This window comes from Hippoglossus hippoglossus, chromosome 21, assembly GCF_009819705.1.
Source record: "Hippoglossus hippoglossus isolate fHipHip1 chromosome 21, fHipHip1.pri, whole genome shotgun sequence".
In the NCBI taxonomy this organism is placed as follows: Eukaryota; Metazoa; Chordata; class Actinopteri; order Pleuronectiformes; family Pleuronectidae; genus Hippoglossus; species Hippoglossus hippoglossus.
This window is the reverse complement of record NC_047171.1, coordinates 5,765,177-5,791,254: the sequence shown is the minus strand read 5'-3', so window position 1 is coordinate 5,791,254 and position 26,078 is coordinate 5,765,177. Positions and strand designations below refer to the sequence as shown.

The 26,078-nt window shown below is 41.2% G+C and overlaps 1 protein-coding gene across 2 annotated transcripts in view; it reads left to right on the top strand.

The window, feature by feature from the left end:
* ramp1 (receptor activity modifying protein 1) overlaps positions 1-23,964 on the top strand; it is a 45,213-nt gene extending 21,249 nt beyond the window's left edge. Inside the window, exons 2-3 of one of the 2 annotated variants that reach the window (XM_034574034.1) lie at positions 6,853-6,988; positions 22,044-23,964. In XM_034574034.1, coding sequence (XP_034429925.1) covers positions 6,853-6,988; positions 22,044-22,299 — 392 coding nt within the window. In that variant the 3' untranslated portion in view covers positions 22,300-23,964. Of the gene's footprint in view, positions 1-6,849; positions 6,989-22,043 lie in introns of both variants that reach the window. The other variant, XM_034574033.1, reaches the window with a different exon arrangement.
* The last annotated feature ends 2,114 nt before the right edge of the window (positions 23,965-26,078 follow it).

Genomic DNA, 26,078 nt, shown 5'->3' with positions numbered 1-26,078 from the left:
TTTAGAGATAAGGGCTGATTCCCGTGTTGATTTGCTGTAAACAAAAACGTGATCTCCGCAGCGGAGCTCTATGTTACGTTATGTTACCTCCTGGCTCTGCTTCACCACCCCTCACCTGAACACTCTGGAGATTTGTGTTGCTGTGAACGTGTCTCACTCACAGATTGTCACCAGTCTGTCTGCTGCAGAAACAAGTAAAACTTTTAAAAATGCCCCAAATCTGCTTCATCAATCGAGGAGCTTGCCTACTCAGCCAACCCCTGCTGCTTTGTGTGCTCTGTGGGACTCTGCCCACGAACATGTTGTAAATTAATGACAATAACAACTTCTGACATAAAACACATAAAACAGATCTATTTTTATTCAAGCCTCGTGTTTATTGCTGTTGGTTTCTTTTATGGATCGTTTCTCATGAACTGTTTTCATAGCAAATCCATTCTGCACCTAAATCAGACTGTCTGCCCTGTCATAAGTGGCTGAGTCTATATTTTCCATATTTTTGCCCAGAACTGTGGAAAACGTTACATAACTTAAGTTAGAAATCATTGTTGAGTTTTCCACTGCGTTTCTCCGATGGCTTCTAGTTTGTGATATTAGAGATGGGGAGCTGCAATTAAAGGGGTGAGCCATCCTGTTGAAAAATTCAGTTCAGAATTCTGAGGACTTGTGCAACTTCCTTCTCTTCAGACACCATTTTCAAAAAACCAAGTTGGAGATTCCATTGAGTCCAAACGCGCTGTGAAGTCTCATCCGTTCCCCGGGACTCATTCATATTTAGTCCTTTCGTTTCATCTCGTCATCTGCTTCACGCCTGCTGCATCCCTCTCTCCGCAGTCACTTTAAATACGTAATGCATGAATCTTTCAATAGTGTCTCGTCTTAACCTATCCTCTCATTGCATAATGGAAACTAATTCCCTGTGTAAAAACTTGAGCATTCTTAAGGAGCAGTGTGCAGGATTTACTGGCATCATGCAGCAAGGATGATTATTCCAACTAAGTGAATACGTCAAATATTAAAGAATTCGTCTCGCCGTGGACTGACATTTAAATGCCACATCGATCATATTGTGGAGAGAATGAATTATGGTATTAGTGTCCTTAATAGTCGAGACACTGTTTGTCATCCACTGTCGGAAAGAAACTTGCTTTACAACTTGTTTTACCAATTCTTAATGATGCAGATGTTGTTTATCAGACTCAGCTACACACAGCTTATAATCGACTGTGTAGATTTGTTACTGGATGTCTATTTACAACACATCACTCTACAATGTTTTCACTCGTGTGTTTCATCTGAATTGAATGAATTGTTGTTTTCTTTACCCTACACAGATGATGATATGTCACTAATATCTGCTGCTGGTCGGCAACTCATCATCAAACTAGAAGACCTTCAAAAAACTGATATTCATCATCTTGTCCTATGTTCTAAAATGATTGTGTTTAATTCGGAGCATGAAGTAAAAGCCACAGTGAGGTTATGCAGATGATTACAGATCGATAGCTGTCAGACTAGAATTTGAGATGCTTGCATAGGGACCAGGTTTCATTCCAGGTTAAATTTAAAATGTATCAAGGCCATAATGATGAGCTTTAATACCTATGTCAAGTACGACGGCTATTAAGGAATATCAGTGTCTACTTCCCCATAATTCCAGATAAGTTGGAGTAGTTAAATAAACATTAGTATAAGTAAGACCCACTTAAACATATTAAAGACCAAGAACATGATATTTGAACTGATTTAAGACTTTTTAAGGCCTGAAATCTAGATGAATACATTTTAGACTCTTTAAAAAATGTTAAGACCCTAATGGACATTGATGTATATGCAAAATGTACAGAAAGGTTGTATATGTGTGCACAAACACACAAATCTCCACGCACACAGACACTAAATGCAAACACATGGTAACTGCCGCCTTTATCCATCTGACAGATTTTTCTGTCAGCACCAATAAAAGAGCAGAACAGAGAAATTCTCTGAGTAATGAGATCCTAACAAGCGGCTCCCTTTGTCCTGCTGCAAGGCTCTTATACTAGCCCCCCCGCCCCCGGGCGCAGTTTCTTATGATGACTAGAAAGCAAAACATCCTATGAATAGAACCAAAGTCCAATTCCATCTCTCACACACGTAATTGCACACAGTATGCAAATGCACACACAGTCAATGCAGCCCCCTGAAGTGAGCTGCTGGGTGGGCTCGCACACAGGGAGCGGTGCATCCTGGTAAAGGCTCCACGGAGAAGGTAGAGGAGGGCAGCATGCGTAAGGTTGAAGGTCACCCACTACCTACTTCCAAGAACAAGTCAGCATGGACTGCAAGTATGCACTCATGCTTTTATGGAAGAAGCCTTGTGGGAGTTCAGAAAAATAGATTCCCTCGATGAACAGAGGGCTCTAAAAGTCTGAAGTTTAAAAACCTGAGGAATGTGTTGGTGAAATGGAAGTAAGTGGTGCCAGGTATTGGTTTCCTCTAATCCCAGCGCCGACCTTTCAGTCCCGACCTCGGTGCCCTGACATGAATGTTCAGCCTCGCTCACCATCACCCTGAGAAGGTGACCTCACTGCAATATGTTCACTTTCTGCTCCAAATCAATAAAACAGTTGTAGAAAGAAATAAGAAAATCTCAAGTCAATAATGACCATTTCTTCAGATAAACCGAGCGCTGCCTCACTGTGAGTGTGACGGGAGCCCTGGTGATAAAATGTGTTTGGCACGAGGTGAGTCATGTTGAGGGGGGGGGGGGATATTGTAATTTTCCATCAAGTAACAGGAGGAAGAAATAAGGAAACAGATGTTTCTCATCGAAACACAGATGTGTTTTAAAGAAAAAACTAATAGTTACAGTTAACATGCAGTTTATACAAATGCTCTGTTGCATTGGTAGAGAGAGAGATATACATTATGTATATATATACACAGCTATAGATAGATAAATAGATATTTAAACATAGGAAAATAAATACAAAGTAGAATTCATTTATACAGTAGGCCTATTGGATATATGCAGATATTAATATACATACAATTACAAAATAAATGAACCAAATGCAATGATTCACATCCACGTCCACTATACCCAACAAAAACACCTAAATGTGCATAAAAATACAAAATAACATTATCACCATTAAAGGTATTTTCTATCCTCATTGCTGTAAATAATTGAAATGCAACGCAAATGCACAAATATATTCTGTACCTCATTTTTGACCTTTCTGCAAAATCACAACCACAAACTGTCCAAACACACGATGTTGCAGATTAAATTTACCTCTGAAATCAAACCCGTCTCTCTCAAAAAGCCGTTTGACATCAAGCAGCGCTGTCGACTGTGATGCTGCTGTCGTCCCGGATCCTGCACAGGCAGCCACGTCCGTGTCAGTGTCAATTTATTTAACTGTGATAAGTGAAAAATATAATATAAAACTGGTAGTGAGAAAAGTCAGAGTTAAAAATAGCTGCGTTTTCCGTCCATTAATCTCACAGATTGATCTACAAATGTGTGTAATATGTAATAATGTAAAAGCTTTTCTGTCTTTATTTCTGCTGCAGCATTGATCCATTGATTACGGTTTCGAGGAGTATTGTCATCATTATGTAATTCCTTGCATCCTTCAGGACAAATCAACATGCGTGGATGCAATCGAGTCGTCATTAGTGCAGTTCAATTAGCCCTCTGACAAGAACTGCATTTATTATGTGAATGTGCAGCCTGAGGCCTCTGCACCCACCAGGGATCTGGGTTATTTCTTACTGTTTCTTAACATTCGCCCTCTCCATTAGAAACTCGCTCCTCTGAACACTACTTCATATTCATCGCGTGTTTGTAACGGCAGCTGTTCTGCACGTTTAAGCATTACAAGGTTATGTTGGGTTGTGTAATTGTTTTACAGCTTTCTGTAGATGAAGCGGTGTCTTGTGGTCAGACCCAATTTAAGCATCTATTATTTAATAATTAGACAATAATTTTGTATTCTAAATTCATGAGTGTGGTTTGCTGAAGATAAGATGTCTCATTCCATCCGTTTCCAAAGTGGTTGTATTATGAGTAATGACTGATTGGTCAGCAGTGTCGAGGTTAGCATTGTAGTTTACTGAGTAAGGCTCTGACATATCAGATAAAATGCAAATAAATATGGGTCATTATGGGTTGCATACAACAGGGGTTCTCAAAGTGGGGTCTCGGGACCACTAAGGGTCCTTGAGGAGGTTCAAGGGGAGTACCTGGCAAAAAGGGGAGTCCTTGACGTGCAAAAGTTTAAACCACTGGCATACAATGAATATGTATGTGTTTATTATTATATACATTTAAATCCATGAAGTGAATCTATTGCAGAAAGTTGTCTCTCTCTCTCCCTTGTGAAAACAACCTGCAGCTAAAGCAAACAGACCCTGAGTGCACGAGGTTGACGACATGGCCCCACTGCTTCAAACCAGAGCAGCAGAGTTGAACTGAATTTAGAAACAGAGACGGATTGAAACCAAACCCAGCACCACATCTGCTGTGGCTTGTTTTCAACAGAGCAACCTAACAAAATTACAAACCAGGTACTTTGACCAGTGAAATAGATTATAAATCAAATAGATGTTGTTTGTAACTGCCTCCTTGAAAGAGCCTGTTGAGATTAGGATCGAGGATAAGAAAACTATTACAGCAGCAGTTACAGCAGGAAATATGATGATATTGATTCAAATCTTAAATGCACAACATATATCCGGTGTTCTGGAAACTGGGTTTTGCAACCTGTCATGGATTTTCAATTAATGTTGACTTAAATATGAGTTTTTACTAATGAACCTCAACTATAACTGCTTTAGTTTTCTAGCTATAATAGTAACTTATACCTCTTTTACTCCAAAATTAGCAGGTATACGTGGATTTTTTATGATTAAGAAATTATTTAAAATAACACTTGTTAGAAATAATGTGTTTCGACTGAATCATCTATTTTAGATCACCTTATCACCAGCAGGGTTAGTTTATGTGTTCACAAGGTTTTGTGGCTCCGTGTTTAATGACTACTGCTGATCAAAGTAACATTTAAGTGACTGCTTGAACCAAACATTACCCGAAGGCTGCTCATACGAACCTTGAATTGTTTCCTGACACACGATCTGAAAACGTACACAATGGTGACTCTTTTAAAGTGACGATTTCTTTGTTTTGTTGTGTTGTCCCGAACACTTTATGTTACAAAGAAGATTGCAGACATGACAAAAATCTGGTCTGCAGATAGAAATGCAAGCTCTCACATCCTTTCTCCCCATTTTTGCATTTCCTTTATGTGTCTGTGTACGAGTCTCCGTCTCGTAAACACAGGCACTTGATCTGAATCTTTGATCGCACTCTTTGATTGGAGGCTTGCAGATAAACCTTTTCACCCGCTCTCCTCACAGCAGGAGACAGAATCTTTGTAGGAATGTAAACAAGTTATTTGTGCGTAGTTTTAATCTTCTATTTCATACTTGTTTTTTATCTTTCCATACATTTTTCGTTTCTATTCCCCCTTGACTCCGCAGGGTTAGATATAAAAATAAGCATGTGCATTTGCAACTTTTCTTACATGATACTGTCATTGTGTCCACTTCTAAGCACAACTCTCAGGAGGCATGAATAGAGATGGATGAATAGAGATGTATAGAGAGACAAGAAAAATGAGAAACAGCAGGTTATACTGTAAAAAAAAAAAAAGGAAAAAGGAAATGAGTCCTATGGGAATAAAAGAGGAAAATGAGAGAAGGAGGTAAAGAGAACGTGCCTATTGTTTTTTCTGTATATATTGTTGTTTTATGTCCGATTTGTTGTTATGTCCAAAGGCACCAACCACACCAAGGCAATTTCCTGTATATGTAAATATACTTGGCAATAAAAAGAATTCTGATTCTGATTCTGAGAAGGTTTTGAAAATAATTGGAGGCTGCAGAGAAACAGACTGAGGAGGAATGAAAAGACAGCTTTTCTGCACGAGAGAGGATTACTAACTTATAAAGCAATAAAGAAAGTCCTGTTCACCCACAGCTCCTGAAGGAAACTTCTCACTAATTGCACACGGTGCTTCATGTTTCCATGAGTCCATATGAACAAAGCATTTCAGGATCCTCATATCACCGTAAGGGAGGAAGTGCACCCACTCTTAAATGCAAAAACTAATAATAATCTAGAGAAAGTAAACAACCTTAGTGTTGAGTTAGTGTGTTTGCTTGACTTATAGAGATATTATATAATATTATAATAAGTTTCTTTCACTTTAGTGAGTTCTTATAACTATTCAGTGTTATTCAGGGCTAATTAGTGGTATTTTATCAAGCGAGTTTGGTTTTAAATTAGTTATATGGTGCTTTAAAAACAGGGTTGATACCACTGTTGAATCTACGTGCTAAATGTGAAGCTTCGGCCAGGAGACACTTAGCTTTGCTTAGTTGAGCATAAAAAACAGAAACAGGGAGAAATATGGCCTCAGTGTGTCCAAAGGTAAAAACACTCAGTAGCTTTCAACATGCTGGAAAAACTTTGGACAAGGTCAAGAGAACTTTTATTCTCCCTTGCTTGAGGCACCGTTATGATGCAGTGACTTTCTATTGTGTGTGCGTGTGTGTGTGTGTGTGTCTTGGGGGTCTTTTAAGGCAATGTTACACAGCAGATAGTGTAATGTCCAAGAGATAGGAAAACATCTTAGATTGCTTATGCACACTCACATACACACAAGATGGAAAGAGCCTCTGTGGCAGTTTTCATATCGTTAATTATTAGAAAAACTTTTAAGAGCTACTCTGACTTTGCTGTGTCTCCCTCCCCACATCTTCTCACTCTCATCCCCCCTCTCCCCCTCCCCCTCTCAGCAGCCTCTCAGTGTGTGTCGTCGCAGGGATGCGGACCCCACTACGAGTACGCCATCGAGGAGTTCTGCCTCGCCAAGTTCAGGTTGGACATGCAAGAGCTGGATCAGGGACACTGGTGTAGCTGGGATGACACAGTCGAGTGAGTAGGACACACACACACACACACAATCATGCCATTTACATTTACACTTAACATTAATCCAAATCAGCTTTCCATGAGGCTTTTGCGATTACTTTGTAATAACGACATTAAACTCCTCAAATAACAATCAATGATCTTTATTCATCGTCTAATTATTAGCGCTTGGTCAGCGGCCAGCGGCTCGTCAGATGCCGGGTGAGAGACGATAGAGAGAGGGAGTGGGTAGACGTGTCGAGGTTTGAGAGATCGGCAGGAACGGTGAAGTCAAAATAGCTTCGTGGCCTTTTTTAGTGAAAACAGAGATCTTTTATGAACTCACTGTAGAAGATGTCATGGTGCCACAGGTTTTCAAAATGGCTCCTTCAGTTTGAGTCACTTACTGGCTGCCATTAGCTATTAATTAATTACATTTCCTGACTCTTGTTGAGGGTTAAGAACAGAGTATGTCGCACCTTGTTAAGCCCTAAAAGGCAATTTGATTGATTGATTGATTGATTGATTACTGACATTCAGAGTAATATTTTTTGTTGGTCATATTGTTTGTCTGTTGGTTGCTCTGTGTCACTTTTCAGTAGTTTCTCCTGATAGTTGTGGCTCTTTGAGTTTGGTTTTGTGTCATTGTGGTGGTTTTGTATCCCTTCATAGTCATTTTTGTAGCTGATTGACTTCTCTAGAAAATATAGTCTGGTAACTGATCCCAGATCCCTTGGGACCCTTGGACTGTGCTCAGTAGACCCCTTCAGTCATCCATCCGTGGCCAGAGCCGGCCATGACAGCGTAGGTTCGGGCAAACCAAGCTTAATTTGGATAAAGGAGCATAGTTTCTATATATAAGGCACAGAACGATCAGTCAGCCAGCCCGTTGAACTATGTAGTAAAAATAGTCTATGATTTCTCTCTAGTGGATAAAATCATACTTCACAGACTGTGCGTGTTTAGTTTGGATAAATAGTGAAGTCAAAGTGAAGGGAAATGCCAGAACCCTAAAGATACTGGATGGCTCCTTTTATGGCCTCTGCTTTTTATGCGTATCTTCCAAATATGTGGAGATCTTGACATATGCAGATGACACAGTTCTTTAAGTGGCAGATACAGAACAAGTAGATGCTTTAGTTGTTGCAGTGGAAACAGTGTCGACATTAGTCAAACTGCTGAAGTACTGAAGTCAAGAGGAAAATAATGTTTTGATTGGGTTGAAAGCAGAATTCATAATCTAAGAAGTGTGAGTTTCATGTTGGGTTTCCCTGAATTTATGTTTAAAATCACTTGCACATTAAAAAAAATTCAAAGATAAGTAACTTAAAGATTGAAATATCAAAAATGAGTACTCAGCTGAGGCCGGACAGCTGCTCCCCCCTTTGGAGGAAAAGTTGCATTCTTGCCACTGGGTGTGTTTGTGTGTGTGTGTGTGTGTGTGTGTGTGTGTGTGTGTGTGTGTGTGTGTGTGTGTGTGTGTCTGACTCCCAATGATATTGGCTTGTTTTACAGAGATTTACTTTAACCTTAACTATAACTGTAACTTGCACTTTCCTTAACCTTAACCTGACCTTCCCTTTACCTCAAAACCTGTCTTACCTTCAATATTTAATGATTTTACTTGATGAGAACTTCTTTCCTCATTAAGGTCTCATGGTTCCCATAATCTGACTGTGGACACAAATGTAGGTTCCCAGATCATGAATAATATCTGGACAACACACTTAACTTCCTCAGCTCTCTTGTCCTCAGCCGTCACTTCCACATCAGCCTGAGTTTACACAGCGCGCTCGCCTCACACAGCCGTGAACACTGAGCTGATTTCTCCCTCTCTGCAGGAAATCTCCCTCGTTCTCTCTTGCTGAATAGAAGCAGCTCACGGGTGGAATGATAAATTATGTTCCTATGATCACATTCCTCAGCATTTTTAATGCACTTTTCTACATTTTTCACGAAAAGTTAGATGAATCCTCTCGATTCAGCCGACCTGTCGCTTATTGTCACTGCAGTATACCTTATTAAATACTTGTGTGTATTTTCCTCAGATCCCAAAATGTACTCTACTTCTATTATACTTTACGAGCTTTCACAGAGATAACGACTCAAGTGCAAAAGTGCAAGACTGCCTTTATTCTGCACTAAAACATTGTGGAACTAAATGCACTGGCGACAGCTCTCTTGTCTTTTCTATTTTTCCTTCCTCCTTCTTTCCTTCGCTTCTTCCTTTTTCATTTCCCTTATCTTGCCCGCTGCTTCCTCTGCCCCTGATGTCTTGCAGGTGCAGATGCTAAGATATCGCCTGTTTATCTGCCCCCCTTTCAATTTAGTGACATCCCTAATACATTTGTTCTCCTCATTCCCCACAAGCAGTTATTGTTATTCCCATTTGTTCTCCTGTCGATATGTTGTGTCCACATTGAAATTCCCAGCATGCAACCAGCAAAGGGCAGCAATTGGTAACCACAGCTAAGTACAAACGATACTGACGAGCTACAAATAAATGAGGGGCCTGTAACTTGCAGGTGACAAAAATAATTAAATGAGCTACTGTTATGTAAATAAATCAGACAGCCTCATAATATATAATAATAATATAATCACAATAATGATTAAACAGTTTTAAACTAATAAGACAGCACTCACTTCCAATATAGGAAAGGTGCAATACATAACGTTTGTTCCACTTACTTCTCTCTCCTTCTCTAAATAGATGTGCGAAGGATTTTTCTGTTTTATAAACTATGAATAAAAATGTGTAGCTTCACGCTGAAAGGGCCAGATGATTAAAATTTCTGAAAATGTTGGGATTTTTCCATCATGGTCAGAGAGATCACTAAAGTGCGCAGATATGAGATCCTTCAGTTTATTCAAATCTGATATATAACCTTCGAAATAAATTCCAACATCTCTCCTCGTACTCTTTGTAGAGAACCTTTTAATTTTCAATTTCCAATTCCTGAAAACAAACATTTTGACTTTTCCTTTGCAGATGTATTTTTTTTTTCTTTCTTCCAAGAAGCTCTTGTTTTCTATCAGCTTGCAGAGTTTTACATGTTTGTGTTTTCCATCACAGTGAACATCATTACCCATTTCCAAACGGGTACACGCACGTTTCAAGTCTGCCCAAAGATTTGATAATCATATGGAAACCAGTAGCTTCCTGGAAGGTGGAAAAAAGCTGAAAAACCGGTAAATAGACAAAACATGCTAAATTGCTGGTGTGATAAACCAAAAGCATTCAGGTATTTCACTCCAGCTGTGATGAAACTAATGTAACGTCTACATGCATCCAGAAGCAAGCAAACATCACAGTCCGCCCTGTGCATACTAAGTCCTGTTTAAATGTCTACCGCTGGTCGTGCAGCTCAATGAATCAATATCGCGTCTGCCATCAGGCTCGTCTAATTACCTCCTGCCACACTGACCAGGCTGGTGACATGGCAACGCAGACATGTCAGTGTCACCGCACCATGACCGAGACGTTGTTAGGAAATCACTCGTAGACATTTTATCCTGAAAGACACTTAAAAGGCCTTATTAATAGAAAGAAGACAAAAACAGACATTTAGGCAAGAAACTGAGCTTTGAAGAAACGCTGATAAATGTTTAATTCTGTCACAAGTCTCCCTGGGTTCGCTCACTTTGTTGACACAGTTATCTTTAACCGGCACTGATCAAATTATTCTCATACTGACCCTGCAGGGGGAAGGAAAACGTGTGGGGTTTGCTAATGAAGCGGACGCAGGTATCTGATCAGTGAGTTCGGTTGTTTGATAATTCAGAGGAGGACTGTTGCTGAAATAAATAATTTTTGCACAGGGAATGCTCAGGTTTCGCACAAGACACTTGGCAGATGAATAAATATGACAAGTCGGGCGAATGCAGCTGGGGAGACGCAGACATCCAGCTGGATAATGTCGCCCTCCAGGTTCAGTTTGAACAGCTTCCAGTATGTTGTTGGCACCGCCTAAATAACTGAAAGCACTCAGGCTCAGCATTTTAAACACTCTTGTGCCATGGGTCTCCAAAAACTCACACACACAAATATGTGTCGCACTAGTGCTACTGCTAATGTCAGTACACTGTAAAAGGAAATACATCGGCTATCCAGTTGATTCAACTCGTGTATGTTTTAGGAACAAATTACAACAACCCTATATATATATATATATATATATATATATACTATATATTTAATAAATTCAACTGTCCTGTAAAGTCAGACTATCGTCCTTGTTTTACTTAACCTCATAAAACATTTCACTTTTCAAGTTGGAACAAACTAAATTGAAACCACTAAATTTCAAGTAGATAACCTCTATAAGCTAATGAGCTAATATCTTTATCTATAGAAGGATTTTGATTTATTCGTATATGTTTTTACCTTTTTAAAAGCCATCAATTTCCTAGTTTTTTTTGAAGATCAACTTTGTCCGATTCTACAGAAACAAGTTAGTGTGGGCATTATATGTTTAAGTTATTTTCACTGTGATAAATTATACAAACAGCAGAATTCTTTATGATCAATCAGAACATGAACACATTCAACAACAAGCTGAGGCAGCAGCTGTCGAACCCTGAGCCAAGGCTTTGATGCATATTGCCCGACAGCACAAGTGCTAACCGGCCGACGAGCCGCCACAGTCCAGCCCATGAGATTTTACTTCCCTCTCCATCGCTTACTTCCACTCTGCAGTTTTTCTCATTCGGCCGTTTAGAGCTGTCACTAAAGTTTTCATAGCTTTAGGGGCCTGGGAGCTGCTCCGTCAGGTCGGATCACACTCCTCCATAATGCACTTGTAGCCCAGGTCACCGGGAGGATGTGGAGAGATTTAATGAGCATCTGTAAAGCTGATGGTCAAGAAAACTTGCATCCAGGAAACTATTTGGTGTAAAATGGGTCAGTGTGAGCTGAAATATATCTTGGAGAAAGAAAAAAAAAAACAAAGAGGCGTTTACTGTAGCTGGCAGCGATGATAAATTCAAAGATAGGGCAATTATAAAACTGCTGCAGAGGAAAATAGAGAATGATAAAGGATTTGGCTTTCAGCTGTCATGTCCAATTACTTGGTGCCGATGAACAAACAAAGTAACAGCTAAATCGCTCCCAGCCGACGTCTGAGACTTGACAGTGATCGTTTCCAGCCAGTGAAACAGAAAAAAAGTCCTTCTGAACAAAAAGAATGTGTGCTTTTAATCCAATGACCACAGGGAATACAAAAAAATACAACTGAATCACAGCCTTTTATCCTCCTATGAGAACATTAGCGGACAATAAAACCGATGTTAGCGTCCAACGGAAATCTGGATGACTCATTCCTCTCTGCTGTCCAAATCCATGTCAAAGTGCCGTCACGCTAATTGTTTCAAAACGAGGCTTCGGGAGATGAATTAGAAACGATTCCTTTATCCTCTTTACACTCTGACTGAGAGGGCGAGTGTTTGACTGACGGCCGAGCCAGATGAGGAATAAAGATGTGTTTACTCGCTCGTTCCGGGAGCCAAGGTGGGGCGCCAGATACAGCGCGGGGTCCGTGCCTGTAGATAAGACACTGAATTAAATGTGAGCTGTGGTTCAAGGTCTGTCACAGTTTGTTTATGTTGTGTAGCTGTAAAGACTTTGTGCACATAGAGAACCAACGGTATTCTTCCTCTAACTATCTTGCAAATGCACATGCAGGGGTTAGCATGATTTTTTAAAATATATATATCAAAATGAGTCGGTGGATGGTGTCCTGCGTGATGATCTCCTCCCAGACCCGGAGCAGGGCATCAGTGAGCTCTGTGTTGGTACTGGGTGGCATCAGATACACAACATGCACACCTGTAGCCTGCTGGAGGTCATCTTGTAGGGCTCTGGCGGTGCTCCTCCTGTTCCTCCTCGCACAAAGGAGCAGATACCGCTGGGTTGATGCTCTGCTGCGGCCCTGTCCAGCTCCCCTCGGTCTCCTGGTATCTAAAAAAACTGACTTTTATTTATTTTATCAGTTTGAGATTTGAGACCTTTGGAATAGTCAGAGCTCCACAAACAGCAGTTATGTGCATTTGATGAAAAGATACAAAAAAACAGCTGCCCCTTCACGTCGTTCACGAAACTTTAACATCAACAACTTGGAGATAATCCTCTGCTTATGAATATGTATGGATTCTCTTTAACTGTGCTTTGGCTGCAGTCGATTCCATCTGCCGGCCTCAGCAGCAGAGGAGCCTGTGGCTGCATCGGCTCATCCAGCCGCTCCGTCTGTTTGTCGGGTTAGTCGGCTAATTGTGGCACATTATTACAGGACTGTGCTCGGCGTGTCAGTAGCTTAGCATCGGCTCTAACACACACACACACACACACACACACACACACACACACACACACACACACACACACACACACACACACACACACACAGCCAAAACAGCTCCAGGTTTCTTTCATTTTTATTTTCATTTGCATGTGTAAACAATTTCACCCAAACTCTCAGAGGAGATCCCATTTTTGGAATAAAAACAACTTTCAAAATCCTTTTTTCTTCTGCTTATTAACCCCTGTGGCTGGGATGAATTACACATTTTCTCCCTGAATATTATTCCACACACTGCGGTCATTTCCATTTCCGGAGCGACTACATGTTGATTTTGGAGATCTTGTAAGATTTGTCACACTTAATTCAAATTTTTTTGCGTTGCGCCAAAATCACAACCTTCGTTATCTCCGGGCACTTTACGAAATGGGGTCAATGATGGAGAAGCACGACACAGTGAGAAAGCACTTGTTGCATAAATACAAGCACAGAACACAGTAGAAAAGATTTTCTAATCCATCCAAGACAAATGTTGTGTTTTTATATTGATTCTAATTAAGGTGTAATTCTCTCCACTTGCCCTCGTCTCTGTTTTTCATTCTGCAGGCACTTGGTTTAAAAATAGCTTTCTTCCTTGATTTTTTTCACCAGAACCCTTTTCTCCTCTGTGTGGCTGTCGGGTGTATTTTGGTCGGTCAGTCATGCATGCCTGTCAGCCATCTGTAATAATTTAAAAAACCCCTTTGTGGGTAAGACAAATCCAGTGAGCTCAGCAGTGTGGAAAGCTCACTGAAGTTCCCGTGATTAAACGGCTGATTAGTCTGTGATCAGAAATGGATTGTCGGGGGGGGTTTTACAGCTCTAATGACTGGATGACGTCCAGCGTTGCCTGGATTGCCCCCTCGGCCGGAGCTGTTACGCAATGCATGCAAATAGCTTGGAGGACAAAGAATTTAATATTTGCCTCAATTAAGATGTTTGTCAGCATCTTTCAGGAAACCTGGATGTAAACTCGTCAGCATGTATTAAAAACCTGGAAGTATCATTTATTGGCCTAATTTATTTTATTATATATCATTCTCCAATTATATATCTGTGAAGATTCTCAGTCATCCAGGTTATGGTATCTTCAGAAGTTGTGTATATAGAAGCCTCTTGGATGAGGCAAGTCCAGTTACCTAAGTACTTCTGAAGTTTCTCCATTTATAGTAATTAAAAACTCACATATAGATGCTTTTTAAATGAAAGTAGGGACTCGATGCATTTATAACAAAACAACAACAGTGAGTAGGTTTTAAAGGAAATATTTGTCCCATGTTCATCTATGAAGTTAATGAGGATATGTTGTTAATTGATTTATTTGGTAAGTATAGTGATATTGAACATATCAGTAAAATGTTCAGGAATGTTTGTTTTCTACCAAAATAGCAAGATGATGATGATTAATATTATTATATTAAGGATCATGTTTTGGTTTGATATATAATACAGTGAATATAAATCCAAACAGACCTAATGTGTGTATTTAAAATTTCACCTGACCTTTACAGTTCCACCCAAACCTCTGCTACTGTTAATACATGTAGTGCTTCATTCATTCACTCACCTTGGTGGTTTTTGAGAAACAAGGGTTACATAGGTGGCTGAGGTTCAGGTGGTGAGTGGGTCATCCACTAACCCGAAGGTCTGTGGTTCGATCCCCTGCTCCTCAATACCACGCCTCGAATCCCTAAATTGCCCCTGACGGCTGCTCCGTCACAGTGTGAACGATGTGTGAAGGTGAATTGAAGTGTAAAGCACTTTGATAACGACTAGACACACTTCATATAAATACAGACAGATTCACTTGCTGCTTGAAAGTCTCTGTATTCTTCAGGTTCAGTCGAGGAAACACAAGCACAACATCTAATTTTCTCTATCATTTAATTCATCCAGCATTTAATCTTCTTTAGCGTCCTCCTGTATAATTTTGCTTTTCTGTCGGCCATATTTGAGAGCAGCTCAACTTTTGATTGATTGGAGTGTGTGTGTACACAGGAGCCCTTAGAGGAGCAACACAACAAGAGGTGTTTCCCTGCAATAATTGAGCCAATCTCCTTGTTCTGAGCCTTCGCATCAATACTGCAAACACTCACTTAGTCGGGCTATTGGTCCCACGTGGTTTCAGTAGAAGCAGGAGAGGAAACTGGGAGATTGTCTCTCTCTCTCTCTCTCTCTCTCTCTCTCTCTCTCTCTCTCTCTCTCTCTCTTGTTTAAAATGTTTTTAATCTTCTTAATGCGTCTTATCTCTTTCTCCACTTTTTTATCCTTCTGTTAGTTCTATAAAGCACACTGAATGACCTCTGGGTGTGATGCGCCATACAAATGGATTCGCCTCGCCTCCTTTTTCTCTCTCTTGTGTTGCTACGCCGACGTTCACAATGCTACACAATCTGTGTATATTAAAACCCCAAATCCAATATCGTCACAGATAAACAAACACAGCAGCCTCAGCTTTACCTCATTAGAAATTACAGTTACACTCATAGCAATGAGTTTTTAAGTCCTGAGTTTTGCTCCCCAGGCTACATCTGTCTCACCGATGCTGTAGCCACCTGATTACAATGGCTCCACCACTAAATGTATATGTTGCTGTGACAATATTCTTTTACAAAAATATGTTAAAGTCGGACATGATCAAAACTAAGACAGTAAAAGTGTTGATACATGAAAGTTTAGTGAATACGTTTATTATTTATTACGTTTCTGTGGCTCAAATCGCCATGAATACAGTTGCAAGTTGTTTTACCTATTTTAGGATTTTAACCAGTGAAGTGGATCTATTTTTGATAGGTGAATATTCAAAGCAGATTATCTACATGTGAGGCTGGAGGGGATGTTTAAAGTACCTTGAGGAGATAGTTTTTTTACCACTGGCTGTGCTGGGGAGCCGAGCTTTTTGCATGTGGGTCCCTGATTTGTTTATATTTGCACGATCCCAGCGACACATGCATGAACACACAAGACTACAATTCACTCTTCTGCTGCCAGTTACACACACTGATTCACTCACTGTGTTTATAATAAAGCACAATAAATGATATTGTTGTGTTTCTATGATATAAATCACAGCCATAAACCAAATGAGTCAGAGAAGCTTAAGACTGTTCACAGTGTTATAATGTAGGATTCACAATACTAGAAGTATTCATCTGTGAACGCAAAGTAAAACCAAAGGTTTACTGGGGGATCAATGTTATCCTATTGAGAATAGGCCTCATATTAACCCACTTCATCAGTATGTGTATGAGTGTGTTTGCTGGATCGTTTGGCTGTGTTGTGTAGATGAGTTTCTGACAATACACACTCATGTGTTGTGCTTCAGGTCGAGCTTTGTACTTGTTGGAAATGTACGGACTTCTGAGTGTGTTCTGGTTTAATGCTACAAAGTGACGAGACTGTAACACACACACACACACACACACACACACACACTCATCAATCTTGACACATCTGCTCACACGCAAACATCAAATGTATACCTCAGTATCAATGTAAACAAAGCTGTCAAATACAAATACACAAGCGTGCAAGTCTATATGCTGTTATCTAAACACAACCACACACACACACACACACACACACACACACACACACACACACACACACACACACACACACACGTGGAAAACAAACCTCTTCCAGCCCCATCTGCTCACATCCTGGTATCGACTGATTGGAAACATACAGCGGGTGAGAAATGGAGAGTGAGAATAAATATGAACAAAGAAAACATCATGAGGTTTGTGTACATCTTCCAAACTTTGCAAAGATATTTTATCACTTTTGTTCTCATGTAGGAAAGAGACACACACACACACACACACACACACACACACACACACACACACACACACACACACACACACACACACACACACACACACACACACACTGTGCACACAAACTCAGATGTTCCTTCTCGCCCAGAGGGAGAAAGGATGCGGGAGGTTAGCAGAATAACAAAGTAGGAAGAAAAAAGAAGAACATTTTGTCTGATGTGCTCGGTAGTGACAGTTTGTCCTGGTTTTTATTTTTTTTTGGGGGGGGGGGTCTCAGATAGAGGAATCATTCTGTTTCCACTCTGAGGCGATCTCTCTCCGAGCACAGCAGGCATGACAGAAGCTTTCTCAGCAATAAATGCAAGTGATGAAGAGGGTTGTTTCTGGGTAATGGCCCAAAATAAGCTTCTTCCATGAGATGCAGTTGAAGGTGACGACACCGGTCAGTGTCACGGGACGGAGGAGGTGAACTGTGATACCCGGACATGTTTAGTACGTGAGGACGGGAAGATAATCATAGATATGCATCTGTGTGAAACATGAAAGTAATCTTTCATGTGCCTGTCCTCAGGTTTCACTGCAGTTCTTTCATGCTTCCAGATCCATTCTCCTACAAGGAAACTCTCTTATCTCATGTTTTCTCTGTGATAAAGAACAAAAGTTTAATGACCGTTTACAGTTTTGCTGCTTTTATTCGATTTCCGGTGAGTTACAGCATCTTTGTTACTTAGCAACCCTGTATCCTCCCCTGTACGTGTTGCCGCAGCATCTCGGGAATCTCGGCTAAACTTAGTGGGAGCTGCTGACCCTGCAATTTCAATCAATGGCTCGACAATGACAGAAATCCTTTTTGGTTTTGATGTTCGAATCAGTGAGGTTAGGTCTTTGAAACCAGGGGGAGAGTGATGAGGCCTGACACAGATATTCACCCGGTGCCGTGGGAGCATCTCTGGATAGTTCAGAGCACTTATATGGGTCACAAGCTGAAGTGGGCATGTTGATGACGTTTCTAACACCTGACAGACACATAACTGAACTAATATCTTGACTCTTCTTTCAAATCCTAACTTTCTTCTGACAAAACATTTCCACTGCAGAGATCTATTGGGTCCAGAGAAGGTGAAAAACCTACAGACGACTCTGTTGTCTTTCCGCTCTCGGTTAAATCATCAACCTCACGCAAATAAAATTGTTATTCCCTTCAAATGCTGCAATGTCAACTGAATAAATAACACCATCCATCTACCTTCACACCTGTCCACCACCCCCCCGCTCGGTTCTGCGAGGGTGTGGAATTAGGAGTCCTTCCTGAAGTCACTGGAGCAGCTGTGTCCTGTGTCACTTTTATTTATTCATTATCCAGGTTTTATTTATTCACACTGTGCAGGCAGTCGACAGATCAAACTACTACCCATCCAGATGCATGTGTCCTGCTCCCTCCACATGTTTCATACTAAATACAGTCGGTGAGGCACTGGATCTGCTTCTCGACTGGTGAAGTCGTTGCTCCGACCTCGGTGTGTTCATGTGTTTTAACAACACCTGGACAGCTCTTTCCAATATTTGCATAATAAGGAAGGGGAAACAAATAGGAAGTACACAAAGCGGATCCTAACATTATTTGTAACTCAAGAATTTCCTCCAACATCTGGAGCGTCACTGGAGCGACAGCAGCCAATGGCAGCCCCGTCAGTGTTGGTGCTTACTGATGAAGATCAACGTGAATTCTCCGTCACTGAGCTGAATGAAACCGGATTTGCTTTATGTTGCACTGTAACTGAAGAAAAGCTAAATAGGCCATGAACTCTGTGTCTCAGTCAGTTCTCTGTTGACACTGTTAACTCCAGCTCTAACAACTCTGATCTGTGGGGATCATTATTGATCAGGGTTCTTAATGTGGAGGATGTCAGCATGGGGGGGGGGGGATGTGGTGAGAGGAACAGGAAGGAGAGAGAGGAGAGAAAGAATTCAAACCATACCACATTAAATTCATGCTTCTGCTTCGAAGCTACACCGTAGCCTACGTGTAGACGTGTACCCTACGCAGAGCCCAACGCCGTACCCTGACATGCACCTCCCAAAAAAAAGAAACTAAACGTCAAGGCGACACAGACCGCAAGAGCTTCGATTGGTCCACTTGGCAGCATCGCATTTCCGGAAGACTCTCCGCCATTTTTTAATTGAGTTAATAAAAAAACACACGGACGACGTCTTTCTATTCTTCGTTGCAGCTCTTTAAGAAAAGTAATTTGTCTTTAATATCTATCAGCTCCAATGTGATCCGCTTAGTAACTCTCGCCATTGTTCTGAAGTGAACAGAGACTCCAGAGAATTTATTTATCTGTCTTTTTCCTGTCCGTTAACTCTGTCTTTTTTTTTTTTAAAAGAACTATAAATACATTATGGGAAAGACATGCATAATTCATACAGGAATGTTTGCTCTGCTTCACAGATACTCACAAACACTTGCCCTGTGGCCGCACACAGTCAGTGTGCATCAGCAGCACTAAGAGTCTCAGTCACAGTAAACCTACATGTGAGGTCAGGACACAGCACAAACCTCTGTGTAAGACGTTTCCCCAAAAAAGAAACAGCGAGGTGCAGAATTGCTAAACGGCCCGAAGTCACACGGGCTGATTCACTCTGTGAGACCGGATGATTAAAAATATGTAGACTCAAAGAGAAATTACACCGGAGAGAATATTGAGCAGCGCGGGTGAATTGTTTGTGCTCACACACTTCGCACACACTCTGTTTTCGCAGACGTCGCACTCTGTCAGGTTTGATTGGAGGCCGACCGCGGCTACACGAGGTGAACCGGTACCCGACTCTCTCTGTTCACCGCCCGCGTCTCGACTCTGCGGCGACTTCTTTCATTCGGCGACTCGCAAATAACATCAGTGCTCATTAGGCCAGCAGCGGCACCGAGGGAATTCAGCTGATTTGTAGAACTTCAAGGAGACAGCGGAGGAAGGAAGAACACATCCGGACTGAGTCAAGCTGATCCCCCCCCTGAAACCACGCTGCCCTGCAGCCGAGCCGCCATGTTGGGGCACAGCATCAAAAGATGTTATAAAATTAAACATATGAAATCTGACCAGAGGGAATAAGCAGAAATAATCTTTTTTATCATAAAGCTGCACTAACTGATACTTTAATATTTATGTGAGAGGGAGTCAGTAGCAAACCAACAGATAATTAACTGCACTTATCTTCACGTTTACAGATCGTTTCTCATGGTTCTCTTTATCCAATTTTCCAAATTTCCTCAGGAGAAAAGCTCCGACAAATTCGCTGCATGCTCCCGCCCAGCAACTAATGGCAGACAATCAAAGTTAGCAAGTAGCTGCCGAACACAGCGGAGCCTTTAGCTGCAGAGCAATGTTTCCCACAGGAGCCTGAGTGCAGCTCCAAGGAGAGTGAATATTGGATTTAAATTAGTCAGGGGGCCTCAAACCCGACTCCAACTGAATTCTAATGGTGCTTTACTCTGTATCTGCTGGATGTGTAAACCGGTAACCGGTTTTAAAGCTACAAAAGTCACAGCAGTTGTGTGTGTGTGTGTTTTTGGAGCCTCTGTTATTAATACAACTTTAAAAGATGAGGGGAAAATTGATTTGTGAAGTCAAACAGTCTGTAGTTCACATACTGTTGTGAACAGTAATTTCTTTGATTACAGTATGTACATGAATACTTAACGTGATGTAAATGTAAATCAGTGTGAATCTGTTTCCCCTCAAATAGAAATCTGTCTGTTTTTCTTAGAAATAACAATGAGCCTCAGATATGAATAGCCCAATGTACTGGGGAACAGTATGAGGTCAGCCTGACTGTGTCATTAATGAACTTCAATCAATCAAAAGTCACAGTGTGCGTGTGTGTGTGTGTGTGTGTGTGTGTGTGTGTGTGTGTGTGTGTACTTGTGAACTGTAGATGGAGAGGCCTTCGTGTACCTACCAATATTCATGGGTCATTACCTCAATTACCTCAGAGGAGCAACACTCATGCACGCAAGGTGCAGAGAGTGAACTGAGCGTAGAAGAGATCGTTCTGCCTCTTTCTTTACAAACAGCGAAGAACAAGTGTTTTTCATCTGAGACGATCTGCCTCAGAGCTTCTTTTACCTCAGCTCCTCCGTACAAATCTTATTTAATCAAAGTAAAGAAAACAATACAATGATACAATAAAGATTTGAATGTAAGCGTAAAATATTAAACATAATACAGTGTTTTTCTCAGTGTGACCACATGGTCAGTCTGTAGATCACTGAATGGTGGCTGGGGCTGCAGGTTCAATTCTACATAATAACATTGATAATGCTAATATACTGATGTTTAACTGGTTAAATGATATTAACAATATTCTCTATATGTATTTTGAGTTTAAGCGCTTGTGGTTGTTAATTACAATTAAGACTGCAGGTATTTGGTCAAAAGCACAAAATGAGATTTTGATCAGATGATGCTGCTAATATATGTGTCAGGGATCACAGGTATTACAATTCATCCTCTGGGGACCATGAACATGTGAACAAATTTCCCTGCAGCCCAACTGTTCAATAAAAGTCTTCATGGGTCTTTAAGAATGTTATTGGGACAACTTTGTGGGCACCATTGTTCCCTTTGGGTCTCCACCCTCACTACAACACAGGTCATTATCATATCGATGTGTTACTTGTACCTTGTTTGCGTCCCTCAGGGAATATTGGTTGTATGCATAACCTCCAGAGACCTGCAACAAACTCTGTGCTTCTCTGTCTAAGTGAAACATGATTAGCAGCCAAGTCAAATGATGATTTTGTGTCAGAGACAAATTGATCAACAGCTGTTTTTCAAGTGTTGTCAAACAGCCACGTGTTGATTTGATAAATACAACAACAACACAAAGCACAACCTGTAAAACAGTAACAAGACAAACAGCAGGCAGATCATGACCCCCCCCTGTCCCTCCTCTTGTGTGCAGGCTGTACGGTGACCTGACCAACTGCACGTACCTGGTGGCGCTGAAGATGGAGTGCTTCTGGCCCAACCGCCTGGTGGACGAGTTCTTCATCCGGGTGCACAAGCATTACTTCCACGACTGCTCGCTCTCGGGACGGCTCCTCAGGGACCCGCCAAACCGCATCCTGGGACCCTTCATCGTGGTGCCCATCCTGGTCACGCTTCTCATGACTGGCCTGGTGGTGTGGAGGAGCAAACGCAGCGAGGGGATTATGTAGTGAACAGAGTGATGAGGGGTGGGGGTGGAGGTCACAAGACTCGAGACAAGAGGTACCTTTTTCCACCATTCTCACCTGCAGCGACCAAAGGATGTGGTAATGTTTGGAAAACGGGTGTTCGATATAGGACCAGAATCACTACAACATGGACGTGCAGTTTGGAGCGAAATGAAATGATTTTAAATTCAGGTCCTGCCTCAGCGCTTCAACACATCTTCACTGATATGAAGCCTGTGCGGCTCAAATTATTTCATTTCTATCGACAAGGAGCTGAACTACTCTCCTGAATCTAATCTGGACCCGAGCACTGGTGGAGAGATTCTCTAATATAAGAAAAAAAATAAACTTTATTGAGAGACACTGCCTCAAAGAGTTTTTGGGATGTGGTGGTGATACGACAACACACACAAGAATTCAACAACTGTTTTTTTGGGGAAATAACCATCACCTACTTCAGCAAACAGGAGAAAATGCAGAACTGTCCAGGAGATCAGTTTCAAACTCTGACCAGGACTCAACAAGACAGTTACTCTGACCTCGTCTAGGGAACACAGGGACATCAGATTGTGTATATATATGTATATGTACACTGTAAATGGACATGACATGAATCTGTCAGTGGATTATCAGAATGTCTTTGGAACACAACCATTCATTTATCTCTTTCTGTGTGATGTCTGGATACATTTATTTTAAAAAGATGTGTATTACTGTACATTTGAATTATATTCCTATATATTATATAATCGTTCAGATGGTTCACTGTGGAACTGTGGTGGGAGAAGAAATAGTTTTCATCTCCTCTGCTCATATCAAGCACCCATGGTCTCATCTCTCCACCTGCAGCTCTCTCTCTCTCTCCTGAAGGAAACGCAGAGAGGCTCTTCCACAGCTTCACGGAACTAGCTGGACAAAAGGCAGAAGATAACAATGTCACACACCGATGATTGGTAGATGCTGTGTTCCGGAGACAGGCACGCTGAGACGGTCACCGCGCAGGGGTCACGGCCCCAATTTGGTCCGGCAGTTATGATGTTGTGTTGTGCAGTTTCCATCCGTCCATCACCAAGGAAACTAAGACGGAGAAACGCCAAACTATAGAAAGTTTGGGGGGGGGGGGCTGCAGACAGTTAATTAACCATTAACTCCTCTGTCATGGAGGTTGTTTACCATACAGAAATAAAATAACCAAACTGATTTGCATCCGATGCGAGAATGAAAGAGAACAAACAGTCAGAAACTCACAGTGGGAAAAAAAACGACATTTTCATCTTAAGAAAGGAGATCAAACAACGCATAAAGTCAGCCAACGCACATCGCTGCAGAATGCTGCCATAGCCTCTAGCAGAGTTCGTGTATCATAGACCTGAGGTTTCTATTGATTTATGATCTCCCTGTGTGGTAAAGTGTGCAGTGTGAACTGTTCCCTCATTGATATTTTTGAATGCTCTCTCCCCTTTATAGATTCATTGACCTGTAACCTGCCTGTCAGCGGAACACACTTTAAAACACACACCCACACTTCCCCAGCAGGATCTTACTTTGTACTTCGTGCCAAAAGCTCTTTGAAAACCGCAGGAAACGTTGGCTTTGAAAGGTTGAATTCCTTTTTTGTTTTGGATTTTGGTGGGGTGACTTCTAATGATTGAATTTCAAAATCTATGATCATGGAGTTCAATAAGAATGTCTGATTAATGTGTGGGATGATGTCCGGCACTCGTTTTTCTTTCAGGTAGAATGTGAATGATGAATGCTGTGTTAATGTACACGTGGCTGAGTCATGATGAATGCACTGGGTTCAAGTCCCAGAATTTGCTGACATGTGAAAGTTAGGAGGAAGGAGAAGATATAGTTTGTAAAGTGTAAATAAAAACAGCCTCACGTATTTATGGCACACTGATATGTGTCCTAAGGAATTATGACTTACCCTTTTCACATAGAAGCATTGAAGAACAGCAGGGTTGTGAGGACAGACAGAAACATGGAGGTGTAAGAAGCATACAACATTAAATGTCATATTCCCAAACCATGTGTAAGTAAGTCACTAATGGAAGTGAAGCCCAGAGGTGACACTTCATGAGAGAAAGATCCAAGACAAGTGTCTGTAATTCTGTGATAAATTCAAGTCATTTAAAACAAGTTCAAGTCTCAGGTCATTTGAGACAAGTTTGAGTGAAGTGTGAAGTGACAATTAAGACAAGAGTCAAATCAATGGGAGACAAGTGCAAGTCTCAAGTAATTTGAGTTGAGTCAAAGTCATTTGAGACTAAGTCTCATTCAAGTCCTTTAAGGTGAGTCCATCCATCCATTATCGATGTCTCTTATCCTCTCAGGGTCAACTGACATTGGGCGAGAGGCGGAGTTTACCATGTACAGGTCAACAGAGTAGTGCAGAGACAAACAGCCATTCACACCTACGGCCAATTTAGAGTCTTTAATCAACCTAACCCCCAATCTACCTCGAGGAAACCCACAGGACAACAACATCAATAATACATGGTCAGCAGATTTTAGCAGTCTGCCTGGAGTTCCCATTAAACTGTGGCTAAATCATTACTTAGCTCTTTGTAGCATGTGAACAAACTGTAGTCTGTCCATCTGAAAATCTACCTGTCCAACATCTGATTGTGATGATGCTACTTTTAATACTGAAAACAGAAAACGGTGTATTTCACACTGTGAGGGGATTTCCTGCGAGCCATAACCTCTCCCACCCACACTGCCTCACCTTATTAAAGCACTGAGTCTCCCTCGTGAGTAAAATGCGGAAGAGAGCGACGACCTGAGGAGATTCGGACGCTGAAGCCTCACGTGACTGCGAGGGGAGCAGATGTTGTGGCAGCGACAACGATGCACTTTATGCTCTAAGTGATAAAAACCAAGGACAGTGAGTGGGTTGAGAGGTCCGAGAGGTCAGACCTAAACACACGAGGAAGAATGAAGAGGTTAGCTTGTTTTGCAGTTTAGACACAATCGATCTTAATATCCTCTCTTGAGGACTTTTTGTAAAGCCAGAGATTTTGTCATGTTGTCAGTGCCTGGTCGCATAATTTATAATTTATATAGCACTTATAAAGTGTTTCAGACCATAAGCACGTGCTACATAAAACACAACATAGAAACAGATGTAAACACAGCAATGAGAGAATATAAGTACTGAACCACTTTAAAAACTGTAAATGGCTTAATCTATAAACAAAAAAATTAAGTCAGGCAATTTGATAAAAGTACGTATTAATCCTAAATTTAAAAGAAGCCACTAACTAAGGTGTTTCAGAGCCTCTGCAGTACGGCAGAATTGCCAGGTTATCAAGTGGGAAGAGTTTATGGTACAAATTGCCTCCTGTCTATAAGGCACAATAGACCTTTATAAACGGTGCCTCATCAAACCAACGTCATCATAATATTCATATTTTAAGCTCCTCTGAAAAGATGAATCCTAAGTGGTTATGTAAGGTAACTCTTATCAGGAAGAGACACGTAATACCTGCACACTGTTATCAGCTGTTTCACAGTTAACTTGTAATTTTCATCAGTCGTTTCCTTGCGAGCTGCGGAGGAGCTGCCGGGATAAAGAGGTTCCTCTCTCACTGGAAATTAGTTCTCAGCTCTGACTCGTCCAGATTTCATGTGTGTCTGAAGAGTGCTTCAGGGGAATTGGACTTTTTGCAAGATTAAGTGTCAATGCGTTTCAAAAGCGTGCACGATCTCCTGAGTCGAACCATTTTCACCAGGAAAACACACACATCTTGTCAGACTTGTCAGTGTGGGTCAGTCAC